We start from the raw sequence: 21,528 nt of genomic DNA on the forward strand, positions 1-21,528 counted from the left end.
ACACCGTTGGATGCCGGATCAGTGGTCTATCGGTTAAGGGATCTGGCTCGTAACTGGTAGGTCCTGGGTTCGAATCTCGCGAGTGCGGGATCGTGGGTGCGCACTGCTGAGGAGTCCCATGATAGGACGAAACGGCCGTCCAGTGCTTCCAGGTTTTCGATGGTGGTCTAGCTTCAATTGACTCATGATTTCAACTTTTGAAATTACTGAAATCTCCACAAATCCCCTTCTGAAATTAATATATTTGTAATATCCCAATGAGTAGAAAAATTAGATTTTCTGACGTTTCGTTACTCAGTGTAAGCCACTTCTTCGGAGAATAAATACCCAGATTTACATTAATCCAAGTTTAAATAGTACAACGGAATATTGGGTGATCAATCAAAAGTGTAGCTTTTAAGATAATAGCAATTAATACGTGAAGACTCAATAACGTAATTGAGGATCAATCATAAAGACAGCAATGAGTATACTCCGTATCTTTCTCGAAATTTCTTTGTTTGTTCCCACTTTTTCAATCATATCTTTCTTGATCACATGGTTACATCTCCATTTCTGATGATTTTCTGAGGCTAATTTTCGTGACAATTTGAAACAGTATGTACTCTTCTGGTATATTTATCAATAATTCTATGATTTCGTTGACTTATTAGTTCGAATTATTTTTTTGTGTTGATGAGTAGTATTGAATTTTTGTTGTGGATCTACATGATCCTTTGAAATGAATGGTTAAGAAAATTTCTATTATATAATCGTAACTTTACTTTCAATATTTAATAATATCCGTGAATCTGTTTATTTTAAGTAGTGTAAATACCTTACTGTTTTTATACGTAATGTTCTTCCGTTTTTATTGTTAGATACTCTCTTGTTAATCTTACTTGACTTTATTTGGTATTTCTATACCTTTCTGGAGATAATAATAGCAACGTTGAATCTGATACAAACAGATATAAACCATACGTATGACCTTTCTTATATATGTATGTATCTAACCACTCTTCACATAGTCCAATAGAACTAAATATGGTGATGAGAAGTGCAACGTCGTTTGTTATCTCTGATAGTATTGGGTTATCTTGATTGAATATTTTGTTTATAAAGGTCGACTTTAGTATCCCGAAATATGTGTTCAATTAGTTGACGGGTAATTTTCTGTCTTCTGAGAGATGAATCTATTCAGTTGAGATATTTTGTGAACTGTCAGCCCTATCGTCTCATTCATCATAATGATAATCATAGTAATCTTTAATAAAAGATTATTATTAATTGAGATCGTGAACCGATCAATGTTAGACCAACATTAAAAACCTGGAAACACTGGACGGCCGTTTGTCCTATTATGGGACTACTCGACAGTACGTATTCACAATCACGCACGCGGGACTCGAACCCAGGACCTTCGGTTTCGCGCGAACGTTCAACTTCCCGACCACTAAGCCGGAACCCGACGGTTTTAATGTCCAACTTAAACCAACCAACGATTAGTATGAAATAGTAATAATGACACATTAATTATTGTGTTGATCTAATATTAAAAACAAGATAGAAAGAAAAAAGGATGGTAATGTAAATATTAAGTGAAATCCTGTTATAAAATATATTGCACTAAAGGCGAACATAAGTGAATGTCAGATTGGGGAATTGTAGAGATTGCAGTAATTCTAACAAGTAAATGTCACTACCGTTTTTTAAAAATTTTATATTCTCCTAGTCAGTATATATACATTTAGATGTATATTTCTGTTTAATGAATGTATTCTTTTCACTTTAAACTTTATTTTTGTCACTCATTATCTTCTCACTAATTTTAATCTACGTTTTTTTATTCTTATTGTTCTCGTTTGTTTTACTGAATGTATTGCAATTTTACATACTCAATGCTGTTTGTTTTGCCTTCTATTTTCATTATTATTATGTATTGACAGTAATAATAGTAATAAACACTAAAACTTACATAACAAATGTGTCAATAGTCAATTTAAGTACACAAAGAAAAGAAGGAAATAAAGAGTAGAAAGAAGTAACACTATCGTCTCTTAGGTTCTTTTAGGACAGTGGAAGGATAGATATGTCATAAATCTTTCAAGAATATAAAGACTGGTTTTTTTAGCTCTAATTTATGTGGTCTCATCTATGTGTAAAAGACGAGTACAAGCCCTATTCGGAAAATTTGGACGTATTTGATAAATCACACTAAATGCCTCGATTCTGTCTACTACATGATCACTATCTACTGTGTGATGGAACTGAGATGACTATTGACTTTTTCAGACCCTTCCCAATTCAAGAATGGAGATACTTGATAACTGATTGGCTAACTTGTTTAATCATACACTTGATATAGCCTTCTTTACGGGAGGAGCTGAATTAGTAAAACCACTTTACTTATCCTATATAACAGCAACCACCATCAGTTAAGAAGAAAAGGATAAATGGAGATTAGCTGCATTAAAAGTTTTGTTCAGCGCTCCAATTAATCGTTCATGTAGCTCATAGCTAGCTATCACTATTTTGTAACTTTTAAGTGTTTGTTATTTTGGTAATTCTATTTTTTCAAACCTTTAACTTACTTTTCATGTCAATATATTCGTTCCTCTTCTCCTTCTGATTAATATTATTATTATTGTTATTTACTGAAGTAGTTCTACTCCTTAACGTTTTTATTTACCTTGGAGCACGCGATCTCCAATTTCAGCACGCTTGTTTTTACTCTAGTTATGTGATACTATAAGTTAAGTTCAAACATGATACAGTTGTATCATATATATATATATATATATATATATATATATATATATATATATATATATATATATATGCAATACCAAACAATGTGAAGTTCAGGCAAATAAATTGAAAATGCAGATGTAGTGGAAACAATATATGATCAAAATAACAAGAGAAGGTTACTGGCGATCAATAGTAGGATTGTCTATCTAGTTTTTTTCAACCTGGTAACAAACGATGGTATTAAGAACTTATTTTGAATACAAATATAACATGTTAGTTCCGGGGTTGGGAAAGAGTAATTTTAACCCGTCACCATAGCTAAAATGTGAGTTCAAATCATTTTGAAAAGATATGGTAAATACTGAAAGTATTCTTAAGTGTTTTAGTCATTAGATCACGTGATAAATGTGATAAACTAGACTTACAGCCAAACTCATAAATTGTTCTTTACATCCTTGATGGTTCCTCCACTTCTCAATCCCTTCCTGTTTTCTTCCTTTCAGTCTTCTCTACATTCTTTTGACAGGCTTTCCACTTCTGATCGGTGCTACATACTACTTATATCTGTCAATATAATCAGCGTGGACCACATGTGCACCTCAGCAGCTGGGTTGTCGCACTCCCTGGTTGGAGTCCTAGAGATTTTCCATTACAGTTGCCTGAGATGTTTTCAGACATGGCACTGAATAGAAGCCCGAGACGGTCCTGCTGTAATTTTCATTTAGTTCATATAAGTGAGAGGAACTCTAACTCAAAGAATCCATTCTGGTCGTATTTTTACTAACTAAACCGATTCTACCATTATTATTATTGTTATGGTTATTCACTCTCATACACTAATTCACTTTTGTTCTTTTTATTCTTATGCTCATTATCCTTTGCTGGTCTCTTCACAATCCTATTTTTATTTTGTGACATACATATATGTCGGTGTCCGTTTATACCAATATTTGTGTTTAAATAAATAAATGTGAATTGGACAAAACAGTGCTAAAACTAGGTAACCCGTTTACTGTCTTATCAACCGCCATTTTGTAGACCATAAAATGATAAATTACATCAGTCTCATAAAACGTTTACACCACTACTATGCTTTTATGTTGGACGTCACTAGGTTGTTGGAGACGTTAGATCCCCAGAACTCACTTGGAAAACGTCCTAATTTTGTAATTTTATGCTGAAGATTTGAATCTTATGTTTTCGCTCCAAGAAACGCATAGTTGACCTACAGTCTACATTTCCCACTCGGACTTCCTTGACTGTTATTGGTTGACGGATTTTTTTAGTACTCTATTTTGTGGCTCTCCCAAGGGTGTTTCTATCATTGTATAAATAAGCTTAATTTGTTTGCTTAGTGACCTCGTATTTTCTGAATGCTTGTGGAATACATTCTCTACGCCCCATCAAGACTTCTTGGTCTAGTTAGCAGGGCCGGGGACAACGGATTGACCTTTGTTCCGTTTACCGAGTAAGGTGAACTCGTAATAGTATCAAACATATCATAGGTATATTTTTGTTACTTTCTACGAAATCCCATAGTCTTTAGTTTCGTAGTCCATATCCATTTATACATTTTCATGAAGCTAAAACATTAGTATATTCTAATTAATTAGTTTTAATTCCTCCTCTTTCTAGTTGTAAGTTAACTTACTAAGTTTATTTTGCGTCAAATAAGCACGAACTTTGAAGAAATATGCTTTATTTTTACATACAGACATATTTTTCAATTGTCTTTTCTTATCATCTATTTCTTAATCACTGTACGTCTGATTAGTCTTAAGAATTAAATTATTTACGTTATATATATGACCTGTCATGTGAACGACTTGGCTTTGACTCTCAAGGTAAATGTAAATCCATAAGCTCTTATTCTTGGTTGTGAAGTCGGATGAACTATCTGATTTAATCACTTTTATGTTTTTTATTTGTTCTATAAAAATATTAAGATGACTGGAACTTGTTTCAATAAACACGGTTGGTGTCTGTTCTATTTCTTATATGCAAGTTGGTAGAGTCAATCCTACAAACGCCCTCTTTAATTTACTTAGTATTGTTTGTTTGGATCTTCTCACTGATGTTTTTTTTAAGACTGCAACTGGTCAGTCTCTAATTGGCATATGTGCATACTGTGCGTATTGCCTCGATATAGCCTAAATTCACAAGCATGTTAAGCAAAGATGGGTAGTGGCGTTTGAAGCGAAAGGTAATGGGTTCGAGTCCCAGAGTGAACATCAATTCTGAGATGCAGGTACATCCAGCTGACGAGTCCCAAATAGGACGAAACGCGTGTCCTGGATTCCACTGCTAGCCATTATCCACCTACCCTCTTTAGTTGTTTTCTTAGTAAGTATTCATGAGGGATAGGATACGTATCCATCAATTTGTAGTTCATCTACTTTTTTATGTTCAATTTACGTGCAATATCCAACATTTTTTTCGTTAATTTAGTGATTGAATGCTACATGTAAGATTATAATTTCCACCGGAGATTTTACTTCAAGCTCTAACTTTCGTTTTATCTGCTTTTCTCATTTGGCAAGTTTGGAAAATTGTTCAGAAATATTAGATATTGAACATTGAATAGAGGATGGTTATCCTCATAAACATTAATAATTAGCCTTAAAATTTTCACAGAAGTTGATTTATATTTCTTACACTTCATTCTGATCAATTATCATATACGATAAATTTTAAATAGATTTATAAATATGACTTACGTTCTTTCTTAGCTTAATGAGACAAATACACTATTTTACTTGAACGTTTATTCTCACACGATTTACAGAATTTCAAAATCTTCAGAAACTATATAATTATACGTTGTATTATGTACATAAATGTAATCTTGAAGTGATACTTCACTATTCTCTTCACTTATATACCTATTTAAAGTTAAAATACCTTTGAAGTTTTATATAGTGTAGAATTTCCTTTTAATGTCAGTTTCATCCTTAAATTATATAATTTATTGCTTCTAATATTTCTTTCATTTTAGGGTGCTATATGGGCTATGCGTTTTTCACCATGTGGTCGACTATTGGTAAGTTATACTTTTGTTTACAAAAAATGATGGTAAATCAGTTGATGAGGTCATGAATCTTCATCGACTGAGATGGTTGGGCCACATGTTACGTATGCCTGAACACCGATTACCACGACGCGCTATGCTGACTAGTGTTGGGGATGGTTGTAAAAGAGTTAGGGGCTGCCAAACCAAAACGTGGCATCAGAGCTTGAAGTCGCTAACTTCTAGTGTGGACCATATTGGTAGATACAGACTACTTGGTTGGGGTCCGCGTGACTATCTTAACCAATGGTTGGAGACTGGGTGACATGGCTCAAAATCGATCATAATGGCGTGGGTGTATACACTCTTTATCTTCCCTTAAACCTTAAGATTAAAATTGCTTCATAACGTTCTTCCTTCCTATACTATATCCTTACATGCAACCTATCTTTCATATACTACCACCACTAAATTAACTATTTCTATGAATTCGGTGTTTATCTTGTTGTGCTAATGAGGTATGGCAACTTGGACCAATGCATAAATGTGCCTGGTCCTACGTTGTAGCTGACTGACTGACTTACAAAAAATATAGTAATCATCATCTATGACACTTCTCATATGCTTCAGTCGATGAATTCTCATTAACATCTATTTTGCTTCTTTTTTCCCATACAAACTTTACGAAGATATTTTTATTCACTGTGTCAATAAAAGAAGTATTATTATTTATTTTACATGATATCAACAATCAAATCATTTATCGACCTAACTTATTCCCATTTATCTTCACTTCTCTTCCTATATCCTTTCTTATTCACTAGCTAATCATCTAAACTCTAAAGTGTTATTAATTTCTTTCAAATCTGTTATTTGCATTAATTTTATTCGTTTGTTAAATGAAAACTATGATCTTGTTTTAGCTGGATTTCTTCTTAATCATTTTGACCAATTACATATTATCTTCAATATATTTCGATTATGTTTGGCAGGAAAATGTAACGTTATATCCTTGAATTATTATTAGTACTATTGAATACAATTTAACTGCCCATCTTTATAACTTATCTGGAGGTTGATCAATTATCTGAAAATTACCCTCCAGACATAATTTTTTAAAAATACTTTTCGGATTTGAACTCGATGTTTGCACTTCTGTATCTACATTGATGTGACATCATAAAATAATGTTGCTTAATTCAATAACAGTTCTTGTTTTGTGTCTAGATATCTTAATGAAACAATTATAGACTAAGACCTTACATTTGATGATTAGTTATTCCAGTATACATAGTCGACATTCTCTCATCATCCTTTTGGTATTTCCTAATTGGACAATTTAATAATTGGATACTATTTTTGAATAGTCCTAATCGTATAAATTATAATGTCAAAAGTTTTCGGGAAAATATGTTGATGGATCGTTTATTGAGGATAAGTGGAATTCTGATGCAATTTGAATAAAAATTATAGAGCAATTAGTCCCTTTGATAAATTTCGATAGTGTAATAAGAAGACGAAGATTATCAGAACTATGTGATATATTAGCGCAAGTATATGTGTAATCAAATTGTTCCGGATACGAGAACATATCCCGGTTTGGTTCTACAAAGGTGAAAAGAAAGTAGTTAAGAGCTCTATACTTGAACACCTAATCGACTGTAATCATTCTACGGATCCACAGTCTGATTTTAAGGTTGTTTATATGGTTCATTCAAATCTACCCAGATTTCTTCGGATCAAACTCTTAAAAATAGCCGAAGCTCTTACCATCCATGAGCTCAAACCAGAACTATGCGTACAAAAGAAGTACGTCTTATCATTATCGTTACCATGGCCTTAATATTATTATTATTATTATCATTCTTTTATTATTATTATTATTACTCCATTTCCCCTTTACTTATATTTTATATTCTCATTATTTTATTCATGAATACTCATCAGATCATCTTATTTATTTTACACCTCTATGACCTTTAATTATTGTATCCAAAACATTTTATTCATTCTAATCATCTTATTATAATCTTGGTTATTAGTGTTCACATTTCCTCACGGAATTAGTACTTTAATAAAGCATTTTCATATATATACGACTGTACAGCTTGATAATAAATTCGTTGAAAAGAGATCCCTTCGCTGAACTCCGTGTTTTCATTTTAATGTTCCAAATGTATTGCGCTAATATATCACATAGTTCTGATAATCTTCGTCTTCTTATTATTCTATCGAAATAAAAATTGTAGTTCTGTAAATGTTCTAAAAACTTAAGTTTATAATATGATTCACAAAACGAAAATTGTATAGCTTAAAACTGTACACAACATGAACATATTCACTTAGTAAATAGTCTACATTATTATAATCGAAAACAACTCAACAAATAAGCAGTGTTGTTAGCGATCCAGTTTGTTAAAAGTAAATCTCGCTTCATCATTACCATCACTATCACACCTTCAATCACATTAATTCAAAAAAATTCATTTACGTGTAAATTTTGACTGACTTTTTTAGCTGTGTTAATTCTTCTTCAGTAAACATATCATATGTTTACGTACAATTACATTTCCAGTTGGTAAAGAAAATTCATCTCAGACATGTTTCTTATTCTTTTCATCAGTTACTATTGATTTTTATTTTACCTAAGGCTACAGCTGGATATGATCGAAATATTCGAATATGGGTCCTAAGACAATGTTATCGATATTTCAAAGAAATGCAACGAAGTTCTAGTAAGCCATGTTGTTGCTCATTCTTTTATCTACTAATTTTATCGTCTAGATTTATTTTTAAAATTTCTAGAGGTCTTATAAATTAAATTGATTTTGATGGAGTTTTACTCTCTGGGCTGGATGGTTTGGTTTTGGAGCTTTCATCGTTCTTCTGAACGATATCATCATTACAAACTTCAGGTGGAAGTGATGTGTTCGAGCTACTTGGTTTGTGTATGGGCTGTGATACTGCCTAGGTGCCCGAACTGAAGTAGGTGGTTTTCTTAGGTGGCCACACCCGGAGCCTTCGACCTAAAGATCTGATCCACAAGGCAGTGGAGCAACGTCAGGAGATACAGTCCCATGGTAGCCAATGACCAAAAATAGGTTCATACTCCGTTTGCTCCCTCAGGATCCTGGAGCCTTATGTGCACCATTGGTTTGAAATCAGGGTTTTCCAACTCCCATAGGTGGATGCTCCATATCCGCCGGCCCGGTTAAAGCTCTGGAGATTCGCTTTTGGTCCTCTCAATTCCATAGAATAACACCACGCCACGAGAAGGCAGTAGGGCTTCTCTGGTAGTGGTTGTATGCATGTGGCCATGTGAGAGCATTTGGAGAGGGAGACATGACTCTCCCCACCGTCTACCGTATTAGGGCATTAGAGGTACTTATCCTTAAATAATTTACACTATAGTTTTGCTTATATATTATTTCATTTTAACGGTAATCTTTATTCATAATAAAGCATAACTATTCTCATTATCATTGACTTACTTCAAGATTGATTTTTCTATCAACTTGTCCTCGCTACTACTATTGCTGCTTCTAAGCCGCAAAATGATACATTATTGATACACTGCCCCCAAATGCCCTGGTACGGCCGAGAGTGGGGAGAGTCTACTCTCCCTCTCGAAATGCTCTCACATGGTCAGCGAATATATAGCCTCTGCCAGGGAAGTCCTACTCACTGCCTTCTCGTGGCGGGGGTGTTGTTTACGAAAGTGAGAGGACGAAAAGCGAATGTCCGGCGCTATAACCGGATTGGTGGACACGGAGGGTCCACCTAGGGGAGTTGGAAAACCCTGATTCCAAACCAATGGTGCACATGGGCTCCAGTATCCTGATGGAACGAATGGCGGAAGAACCTGTCATTGGTCAACGGCTACCATGGGACTGCATCTCCTCACGATGCTCCACTGCCTTGTGGATCAGACCTTTAGGTCAAAGGCTCGGGGTGTGGTCCCCTAAGAAAACCACCTGCTTCGGTTTGGGCACCCGGGCAGTATCACAGCCCACACACAAATGAATGAAATGATGAACTCTACTGACGATTCTATTCCTGCTCATATTATAAGCAAGACAATTTACATTATTATTATTATTATTATTATTATTATTATTACTTACCATATCGCTAATTCACCCCCTTTTATCCCCAATTTGTGTAACCTTACTCTTCAACTTATGCAGCAGCTCGCTCTTGGTGGAAAATCTGTCCTATCTAAACGATCTCCAGTCACTGTCTAGTTGAAAGTGAATGCTTCCACCGATAATGAATACTGAGGCAGTCTTTCTGAAACCACGTACGCCGTTCAAGCTGGCTTCCTTCAACGTTCGCACACTAATGCAGATCGGACAACGGATGGGGCTGGCTATGTCTTTGGAAAGTCTTAATGTTGATGTTTGCTGTCTATCCGAGACCCGTATTCAAGACTCTAGTGAAGTACTACAAATTCGCTCTCCATCTGTCGCCTCGAAAAGCTTGTTCCACGTGCGCTTATCCGGGGACCCTGTGGCATCTTCGTCTGGTCTTGCTGGCGTTGGTGTCGCACTAAGCGCTAGGGCTGAGGCAGCACTAATCGATTGGATCCCCATTAACAGTCGGTTATGTGCTGTTAGATTAGAAAGTTCCATCAAAGTGAGAAGAAACCGGCGTGAGAAACGGTGTCTTTTCGTCATCTCCGCCTATGCCCCGACAGATTGCAGCCCGGATGCAATCAAGGATGAGTTTTACCATCAGTTAACAGTTCTTCTCCAGAAAGCGCGTTCGACAGATATTGTAGTACTAGCCGGAGACTTGAATGCTCAGGTCGGGCGTCTAGGCACAGAAGAGAGTCGTCTAGGTGGCCGATGGGGACTTGTTGGTCGCAGGACAGATAACGGGGACCGTTTGCTGCAACTGTGCACAGACCACAACCTGTTTCTGGCTAGCACTAACTTCCGGCACAGTCATCGCCGGTGTGCCACCTGGCGTCCTCCCTCTGCATCCCAAGCCTGGACTCAGATTGATCACATCGCGATCAGCTACCGCTGGCGTGGTTGTGTACAAGACTGCCGCTCCTTTTGGAGTACCTATCTGGAGTCTGATCATGCCCTGGTCTGCGCCAATCTCACCTTACTTTTCAGTGGCCGAAGGATTGACCACCACCAACAGATTGATATTAGTAAACTGGCTGCAACTTCTGTTGCAAGTAAGTATCGAGCGGAGCTAGCCTCTAGGCTAGCTACCACCCCACCGAAAAGTATGGATGAGCATTGGTTGCATCTTCACGACGCCATGAAAATGGCGAGTAAAGCCGCTTGCGGCTTCGCGAAACGTCCCGCTTACAAGCACTGGGTTTCTTCTGGCTCCTTACAACTGATGGAAGTCCGTCGGTCTACTCCGGGTGACCGTGAGTTTGACCACAAACGAAGGCTGTTACCTAATGAAATCGGGCAAAGCTTGCGTAAGGACCGAGAAGCCTGGTGGTCGGAGCGTGCTAATGAGATGGAAGCAGCAGCTGCATCTGGTAACTGCCGGAAGCTCTTCCAACTCATCCGAGCCACTGGCAGCAAGAAGTCTGGTGTGAGTGAAACAATCTACGAGGATGATGGGATGCCAATCACTAACATCTCCCGACGTCTTGGACGATGGGCGGAATTTTTCGAAGGGCAGTTCAACTGGCCTGCTGCTCCGGCAACATCAACCAGTTTGTCCTGCCCCCCATGGCCGGTGACGACTGTTCCACCAAACGAGGCAGAAGTCCGCAAGGAACTCCAACTCTTGAAACGTTACAAATCACCTGGCCCAGATGACTTACCTCCGGCTCTTTTTAAAGATGGTGGCGACTTTCTGACTAAGGAATTGACTGTGTTGTTTGGAAAGGTTTGGGAGCAAGAAAGTGTTCCAACATCATGGAATGAGTCAATAGTCGTCCCTATCTTTAAAAAGGGTTCACGTTGTTCCTGCAATAACTATCGGGGGATAAGTCTACTTTCGATTGCGTCCAAACTATTGGCTTCTATCATTCTTCGTAGGTTGTTTAAAACCCGAGAACGATAGACTCACGAGGAGCAGGCTGGTTTTCGTTCTGGTCGAGGATGCATTGATCACATCTTCACCCTCCGCCAAATGTTAGAACACCGTCATACTTATCGCAGGCCAACAATCGTAGTGTTTCTTGATATCAGGGCTGCCTTCGATTCGTTGGACAGGACTGTTCTCTGGGATTGTCTATTGAAGAAGGGTGTGCCTGAGAAGTTCATTAACATCTTAAAGGCCCTGTATACGAACACCTCAGGCAGAGTGAGGGCATACAACCACCTTTCTCCCTTGTTCCATTCGAGCAGTGGGGTTAGGCAGGGTTGCCCGATCTCACCATTCCTCTTCAACTTTGCCATCGACGACATCCTGGAAACAGCTCTGGTGGATGTAAGTAATGGCGGTGTGGATCTGCTGCCTGGAGAACGACTTCTCGACCTTGAGTATGCGGATGATATTGTCTTACTGTGCGATAATGCCCAAGGCATGCAATCCGCACTCAATCAGTTGGCAATCATTGTCCGCAGGTACAGCATGTGCTTTGCACCCTCCAAGTGCAAAGTACTCCTACAAGACTGGCAGGATTCTAATCCTGTACTCACCCTGGATGGTGAGGAGATCGAAGTAGTTGAGAAGTTCGTGAATCTAGGTAGCTATATAAGTGCTGGTGGTGGCGTGAGTGATGAGATTGGTGCACGTATAATGAAAGCCAGAGCGGCTTATGCCAATCTGGGCCATCTTTGGCGCCTTCGTGATGTTAGTCTGGCTGTAAAAGGTCGGATCTACAACGCGTCGGTGAGAGCAGTTTCGCTCTATGCTTGTGAAACCTGGCCTCTCCGAGTTGAGGATGTTAGACGTCTCTCTGTGTTCGATCATCGTTGTCTCCGAAGGATTGCTGACATCCAGTGGCAACACCATGTTAGTAATGTAGAGGTTCGGCATCGTGTGTTCGGGCGCAGAGACGATAATTCAATTGGTGTCACCATCTTGAAACACTGACTTCGGTGGCTTGGACATGTTTTACGAATGTCGTCCCTGAGACTTCCACGTCGTGCATTATTTGCCGACTCTGGGACTGGTTGGAAAAAGCGGAGAGGTGGTCAGTGTATGACATGGTGTCGTGGCATGAAAGAGAGCTGCAAAGGGCTAGCTTCTGTTGGTCCTTCACGACTCCTTGGTTGGGGTCCGAGAGATGGTGCAACACAGTGGCTAGAGACGTTATCAGATATGGCTCAGAATAGAAGCCAGTGGCGATCCTGCTGCAACCTTCTTTTACTTTCTACATAAAGATTGGTTCTAACTTTCCTAACTGAAAGAGTCTTTTGGTTGTACATTTCAGTCCGCCTTATCTTTTCATCCCTTCTCTTCCTACTTTCATTATTTTGTGTGGCGCATATGTATCTGGTGCCCTTTTGTACCAATATATATGTGTTTAAATAAATAAATAAATAAATTGATACACTGGGTATAATTTTGTACTGTCATTGTAACACAATTTTATATTTCAAAAATTCATTTTACAATGAAGTTCTTACCAGTTCATAATTTTGCTTCAGTTAGCTAAATGCTGTTTACAGTGATAATTGTCATTTTTTCAAATTAACATAATTAAACTTATAAGCAAAGATGGATAGTGGCTAGCAGTGGAATCCAGGACGCGCATTTCATGCTATTTGGGGCTCGTCAGCTGGATGTACCTGCATCTCAGAGTTGATGTTCACTCTGAGACTCGAACCCATTACCTTTCGCTTCAAACGCCATTGCGTTATCCACTCGGCCACTGAGTCTTGATAGCCACTTGCTTGCGCGATGGGGTGAAGTTTAATTTCATTTAGTATTGTTTGTTTGAATCTGCTAGCCACTATCCATCTTTGCTTACAATGCTTGTGAATTAAGGCTATATCGAGGCAATACGCACAGAATGCACATATGCCAATTAGAGACTGACCAGTTGCAGTCCTAACACATCGATGGGAAGATTCAAACAAACAATACTAAATGAAAATGATTAAACTTATTTCAGTCAGTCACAACGTAGAACTTCGTACGTACGTACATCAGTTCGAGTTGCCATACCGCATTAGCACAGAGATCCAGTTGTCGATTCAAATCCCATGGTAGTAGAGGCAGTAAAAGTATAAGCAGTAATCGGAAAGACTAGGGTTTGAAGATGTTATTGAAGGAGTATAATACAGTGAAATTAATTTGGAAAGAGAAAAAATTAAATTTATTTACTTTTTCCCTGATAATGATTACTAGTTGTTGAAATGATATAAACACTGAAGCCTTGGGCGTTTACAATTCATAAATTGCGTGCATTTTAGCTTCAATGAATTAAATCAGTACACTACCATCAAATGATTGTTCTCGTATTTTTTAAAAATTACCCTTAAATAATAAACGGCATTGGTTAGAACTTGAAATCAAATATTCATGATTACGTGACCTCAATATTATGTGCACTATTTTTGTTCATCAATTTGTTTTTTTGATCCTATAATTATTGTGAATCAATGAGTAAAACTTTATGTACAGTGTAACTTGATATAATGTAAATTGTAGAACACTTCGTCATTTATTAACCATATATACCATTGAAATTGTTAGTAAATATGAATCGTAGTTCTGTTTTTTTATATTCATGTGAATTAGATTAGGGGCTAAATGAGAGGCTACTCTATCGTGGACCAATAGGGATTCAGAGTTGACTCGAGGCTGCTAGTGCTAGCTGACATGTCATTGACTGATCATAGGGACAAGGCTATAAAAATCGGTGTTCTGACAAAAGTCACATGATATTTGACGGGCCATGAGACATAACATTTTCAAGATGATCTGTCAAACTATGCCGTCAATATTAAGATATATTTAAAGTTGACTCTTTCAATATTGAAAATGGTGCATTTTTAAACAAGCTTTATCATATAATGTAAGTGTATATGTACCTAAATTCACAGATTTCTATCTGTCGAATTTATCAAGACTTTCGAAACACACTTTGATATTTGTAGTTCCTCAGTATTTTTGGTCAACATAGAAATAGAGTGGAGAACTTTTAGGGACAAGGGGAATATGCGAACGGTTATCCAGTGAATAAAGTTACTGTTAATCTGAATTGTTTACGGGATTTACAGACTTGCGAATTCTGGAAATGTTTGATTGGGTTGATTTGATAATAAATAACAGGTCGCATTGTACTAAATAGTGCGGATCAACTATAAGAAAGAATTGTTCCTCTTCAGTATTTTATGTTTTACTGAGCAGCAGAAATGTCAGAAGTTAGCAGCACTAAGACTACGGGAAAGGAATTGAAATCGTAGATTCAGTTTTTCGTTGTTTAACTGTGGACCGAATTTAAAATAATAGCCCAACGAAACATGTTTGACTACCAAATCCTACTTTCAGTAATCAACTGAATCTGAAGAACAATGCAAGAAAAAAAAGTAGTTTACTTTATAGCTTACTTTCTTAATATGATCATTTCTAGTCATCTGCCACTGTACTTTTATAAACAGAAACGATTTACAGTTTCGAAACCCTTTTTAATAAGTTGAGTTACTATATACATACTATTGTTATCCACATGTTCTACAATTTTTCTTGGTTAATCATTGACCAATTTTTTCCCAGAAATCGTTAACAGTTTTTTCACTCTGTAATTAGATATAAGTGCAAAGTGAAGTGGTAGCCTAGTGATCAAGGCGTTTGACTTCTATCTGCTAAGTCATAGGCTCGAAACCCTCCCTAAGTACTTAAGTTTTGGGAACTGGGTAGTATCACTAGTTCTTATACTTACAGTGTGAATTGAAGCCAAGTAAATAAATGTATGCCTGGTAAATGAATTATTAAATCAAAATTAAATATATTTTATTTATCTTTTCTTTGGTTATTAAAAGAATAACAAATGTAGACTTTTGTTGTTGTCCAACTGGTAATATCAGTACTACACATTTTCTCTTTTTTCTTAAATTTCTGACATTTTAGCTCCACCACCTAGTAGTAGTACAAAATATGGATCAGTTAGTGGATTTATGCCAAATGATTTCCACACTTCAAATAATACTACTTCAACTGTAACACTAGATGAAGAGAATCGTTTTGATTCATTAAGTTTAGCATCAACTACAATATCAACATCAGGTAAAACTGATGTCAGTGAAGCGGTAAATCTCATAATATGTTTTTTAATCATACCTGTTTATAGTAAATTAAGTGAATGTGTACTTTTAGTGCAATATATACCTGTATTGTCAATCTAAATATATTTTTTTAACCATTCCATGAATTTGTAGATAATGTTCGTCGTATATTTACCACAGTTGAAATACCACTGAGAACCACGAAACTGCAGCTGTTTCGTTTCGGCATGAGAATCATCAGGATTGCATATCCATGATTCCTCCTGAGATCGAATCCAGGTCCTCCTATTTTCGCAATAACACTTAGCCATTAGATAACTATGTTGAGACGCTATTGACAATTCTGATGAGATTAAATAACTGTTCAGTGCTTCCCAATTCTCAGTAGTACCCTAACTGTACTACCTACAAGTGGGACTAATCTCCACAAGCTTCTTCACTTTTCGTTAAGTTTTTAACACTTTTCTTGGTCAAATTAGATCATTTGATGCGTCACTGCCAACGAAGAGAAGATGAGTGGTTTTAAAAATTTAGTTTTATAGAATCAATCTATAGTTTTGTTTTAATCATTGTGTCCAGTGATTGGCTTTATGTAATGTCCCAAATCAATCTGTTTGCGACGTAGAACGACTCTCTTAATCCTATTCTTAGTTGATTACCTTAACGATAGTTCAGTTAATATTTTACAAACATCTATTTGAATTTTTGGGGGAGGTAGGTGTCTTTTAACGTTTGGTTACCGGCCGAAAAATGAATTGCCATTAGACTGATGTGTTAAAACTTGATAAGTTTGAAGATTGTTGTCATTATTAGTGGCTGGTATAAAAGTTAGTGATGGCTATTCAAAATGGAATTAGAAGAAAAGTAACCTCTAAATATGGCAGACAATCTAACTTGATACAGCTAGACGAATCTTGACAAGTGGAATTTTACTAAAATTTCCTTCAAGAAAAAAAAGAAAAGACTTTCAACTTGTAGATTAAACCTGCTTGATACTGTTTGATAATACTAGCCTAAAGGCTAAGCGTTGATCAGTATAAAAAAATTTTTTCATTGTATTCATTTCAGGCCATTTGTGTGTACATCTTAAATAACCATGTAAAATGAATTTACAGATTAATTAAATTTTATATTTGGTTAAGTATATATGTTTTAATTTGACTATTTTGTTTATCTTTGTTTACTTACATTTCAGGATGGAGCGTCTAGTAGCAGTTCTGCGCCAGGATATTCTACTGTACTCAGTCTAACTGATGACTTCCCTTCACCATTATCCTCTTGTGGTAGTAATAAAAATAGTAGACCGAAATCTTCTGGGATAACGGCTGCACCAGGACCATCACCGGTAACAACAACAACAACGGCATTATTGCCTGCAATGAGTGATTTACACCGAGAACGTAGAACTGTATTTCGTTCAAAACCATTATTGGTTTTAAGAGGTCATGAAGGTGTTGTTACTGAATTGGCATGGTCTAAAAATTTATTCCTTCTAGCTACTAGTATGGACCATCAAGTACGACTATGGCATATTAGTCGACGTGAATGCCTATGTGTATTTAGTCATAATGATACAGTGCCAACAATTGTATTTCATCCAAAGGTACATATTATATATTATTATTATTATTGTTAATTAATTACTATATCTCATCAGTATTGTGTTCATTAAATTAACACTTGTAGAAGTTAGTATAATTTCGTAAAATTCGATAATCATTATTATAAACACTGTAAATAATTATATTGATATAAATAAACAGGTCCATATTAGTATTCGCTTAAATTAATGAACTTGACTATCTTTTAAAATGTCCTGTAAATTACCACTTGTCTTTTAGTTGTTCCTCATATCAATAAAACTATACTAAGTGGTGTTAATGGTTGTTTTTGTGTTTCGGCACTTTCATTATTTTAATAATAGTCTTACTTATTTTAAATCGCTTATTTACTTAAATTATGTCTGTCGGGGCATACATAGGGCGACGACCAGGGATCTTCAATAAACTCTCCTTTCGATTATAGACACAATGTGTTTGATCAGCCTCTTCCTTTTACCTTGAGGGTTTCAAGTCATTGCTTATTTTATTGATTTTTATTAAATGTCCTATCCGCTTTCAGTGTCTTTCCCTAACTTCTACCTTAGCTACCGAGCTTGTTTGTTTTCTGCCAGAACGGGTTATTACTGATGGTTTCTGGTCAATGGATCTGAAGTATCTTGCATAGACAGTTGTTTGTGAATACTCGTACTTTTTTGTTGATGATGGCAGTGATTCTCCAAGTTCTAACTCCGTACAATAGAACTTTTTTAATGTTTGTATTGAAAATCCTGACTTTACTGTTGGTGGACAGTTATTTTAAGTTCCAGATATCCTTCAATTTCAAGAACGCTGCCGTCGCTTTGTCAATCCTTGCCTTGACATCTGCATCAGATGATTCTGCTCAGGTACGCATAAGTTTCTATCTCTTCCAGAGCTTTACTATCAAGTGTGTTTCGGTTGTTGCTCATTACCTTGCACTTCTGGATCTTTCTTTTTTCATTTTGAATATTGAGGCCTACTTCTTTGGAAGATCATGTTACACTGGCAATATCCGTCTGGACTTATCGCCATGTTTGAGATAGTAAATTTGAGTCATCTACAAAGTCCGAATCATTCAGCTGGACCCGAAATGTCCACTCCATTTCATGCGTCCTTTGAGATGTGGGGTCTTCATAATCTATGTTGACGGCCTTTTTAGTTACTCCATTAAATCAAAGAAGATTACACAAAGTTTTCTCTGTGACGAATACTTTCTCATAATCAAGGATGTTGATTTATAGTGATAAATTCTATCCAGTTGATTATTCGATAACGATTCAGTGTTGTGTTTTGGTCGGTCCTTAATGAATTCATCGTGTTGGTCTTGAAGTTCAGTGTCTACTGAATCTTTCGTTCGGTTCAGCAACACTGTTGAAAGCTTTTCCTGCGACTGTCAGTAGTGTGATTCCTCTGTATTCCTCTTACTAAGTTTTTCTTTATCTGGTTTCTTGATGAGGTATCTCTCTTTCCAGTTTCGCGGCACCCTCTTTTCCTCCCAGACCTGTTTGAAGAGGACGTGAAATATTTCTGCAGTTACCTCTTCATTTGAATTCAGTGCTTCAACTGATATCCTGTCCAGTTCTGCTGCTTTCCCTCTTTTGATTTGTCCGATGGCCTTGGCGATTTCTTCCATTATTGGTGGAGTATCATATTTGGGGAGGTTTACATATAATGCTTCATGCTCGGTAAGTTCAACTGAGCTGTTCGGGTATTTAAGGTTGTTACTTCGTAAACCTTTATTATCACTGAACTAATTAGTGTGCTCTCCTCCCTAATAGTTGTTTCCTCTCCCTTTCAGGATGATCGTTATTTTCTTTCTGGTAGTCTGGATGGCAAACTTCGGTTATGGAATATACCAGATAAAAAAGTTCGTTTTTGGGTTGAAGTTCCTGTACCTAGTGCTTTACCAGTATCAACTAATTCATCGTCTACAAATACTGTCGCTAACTTTTTTACACGTTCTAATCCATATACTGGTTCACAGTATACAACATCCTTACCGGGTCTTTCATCAAAGGGAAGTGGTGGTGGTGTTGGACCCAAAACAGTGATCACTTGTGCAACATTTGCTTGTGAAGGCACTAAAGTTGTTGTTGGCACGTATGATGGTCGTGTATTATTTTTTAATAGTGAGGTTTGTGATACTTTATGCCTTTTAATAATTTGACATTCCTAATAAATGTCACTATGTTTTGATTAATGTTGAATTTCATCATGGATTGATATTAGTTAAAGAACTGATACATATTATGGAGGATTATAGAAAGCTGTTTCATCCTAATATAGGACATGTCAACAGTTACATTCATAATTCTGTTAAGGATGGGATCTGTGACCTTGAGGTCTCGCGGTTTTCGCGTTACCTTCGAGTTAAATTTCCAATTTGTATCAATCTATGTTATTTTACCGTCTCTTTTGATTGCATAATTAGTCGCTGACAGCCTTTAGATCAAAATAATGTTTTCAGTATGGGGTTGTGGAGATTGTTGAATTTCCTTGAAATCATAAAGTTCTTTCATCGGGTTAGAGAGGCTTACACCCAGACACAATTCCACACATAAAAGTTGTCATTATTGTTTTTAAGTGTTATTTTAAAACGTAACTTCATGCAATAATACAATAGTAGAGATAGATGATCAACTATCTTTAACCTGGTATATTTTTCTAGGTATTATTGGCAAATAATTCTGTGATATTGAACCATAAATGTTCACTTATCTTTAGGAAACTTCATAGCTTCCCTTTCTTTTTTATCTGGCTAATTTTATGTTTGTGTTTTATTCTTGAATTTCACAGTTATCGTATATAACTTTTATAACAATCAAATCTGGTACTGCAAAAGGTCGTCACTGTCGTGTTACGGCGATTGAATGTGATCCGTCTGATTCAAATAAGGTAAAATAAATATTAATAATGTTAATAATAACAAATTAGTTTTACATCGTAGATTGACTTTAGTTAAATACGTATTGAAAATTAGGAAACACTGAACGGCTATTTCGTCCTAGTATGAGATATTTCATAAGTGAGCATTCACAGCCCCACCAGAAATCGAAATCAGGACTTTTAGGCCTAACGAGGATCGGCTAAACTTCAAGCGATTGTGTTAGTATCCGGTCTTTAGTATTTCTAACTTCACTCGATTCTTGAAGTTGCACAATCGTCATCCACTGATAGTGAGTAATATTTGTCACAAGTCTGAAATGGTTGTTTTCCATACAATTAGTAGACTTTATGAATTTGAATGAAACAACTAATCAGATAATAGAAAAGGTCAGTATGATTTTAAGATAGCTTTCTTATTCATCAGAACTACTATTTACTAACAAAAGGGGAAAAGCTTTATAAAATCTATGGTCATTCTAGATGTACAAGGTCTAGTCACTCAACATTCTCCGGGGACTGATTTTCCAATCTACTAATTAAGTCTACTGTTATTATGCTGAGTAAATCATTCTGTATTAGAGTAGACAGTTACAGTTATTCAAAATGTGTCGATCAGTAGACATATATAGATATGTAAGATCAACATTATCTGATATTTTATGAAATATCTCAAACTACTAAACACTTGGTGGTTTTTTGTTTGTTGTATATTATCTACTTTTTAACCTACTGTTTAAGGTAAGAAGAGTCATTGTTGTCTTTTCAACTAATAGATGTAAATCCAATCACAGTTTGTTAATACTATCAGATACTCAAACAGAATAATGTTCCGCGCGGATGTGGTTTTGTGGGGAACTGCGGCTTCGCAGGTCTTTACGTGTATCTTGGTATCGTAATAAGAGCAAGTAAGGGAATTTTTGGTTATTACTTACCCTGGATAGGTATAGTCTACATACATACGAGGTAACACACGGAATTTCATCCGAATATTCCTTGGTTTGCATGCAGGTATACCTACCCTGTGAGCGATACATTACATGAACATCAGTAACACACAGATTTTATCCCATGCATTCATAGCAAACATATAGGTGTATTCACCCACCTGGGAGGGTAGATGTTCACCACTCCTTTGGAAACGCATTCACTACACCAGACTATCTCT

At 36.4% G+C, this 21,528-nt stretch overlaps 1 protein-coding gene across 1 annotated transcript in view; it reads left to right on the forward strand.

Moving 5' to 3' along the window:
* Smp_171200 (putative wd-repeat protein) overlaps positions 1-21,528 on the forward strand; it is a gene marked incomplete at both ends in the record, with an annotated part of 39,402 nt that overhangs the window by 13,446 nt on the left and 4,428 nt on the right. The window contains 6 exons of the mRNA XM_018796118.1: positions 5,729-5,773; positions 8,391-8,475; positions 15,743-15,921; positions 17,093-17,500; positions 19,276-19,611; positions 20,274-20,372. Coding sequence (XP_018650363.1) covers positions 5,729-5,773; positions 8,391-8,475; positions 15,743-15,921; positions 17,093-17,500; positions 19,276-19,611; positions 20,274-20,372 — 1,152 coding nt within the window. The remainder of the gene's footprint in view (positions 1-5,728; positions 5,774-8,390; positions 8,476-15,742; positions 15,922-17,092; positions 17,501-19,275; positions 19,612-20,273; positions 20,373-21,528) is intronic.

Source organism: Schistosoma mansoni, chromosome 2 (genome assembly GCF_000237925.1).
Source record: "Schistosoma mansoni strain Puerto Rico chromosome 2, complete genome".
NCBI lineage: Eukaryota > Metazoa > Platyhelminthes > Trematoda > Strigeidida > Schistosomatidae > Schistosoma > Schistosoma mansoni.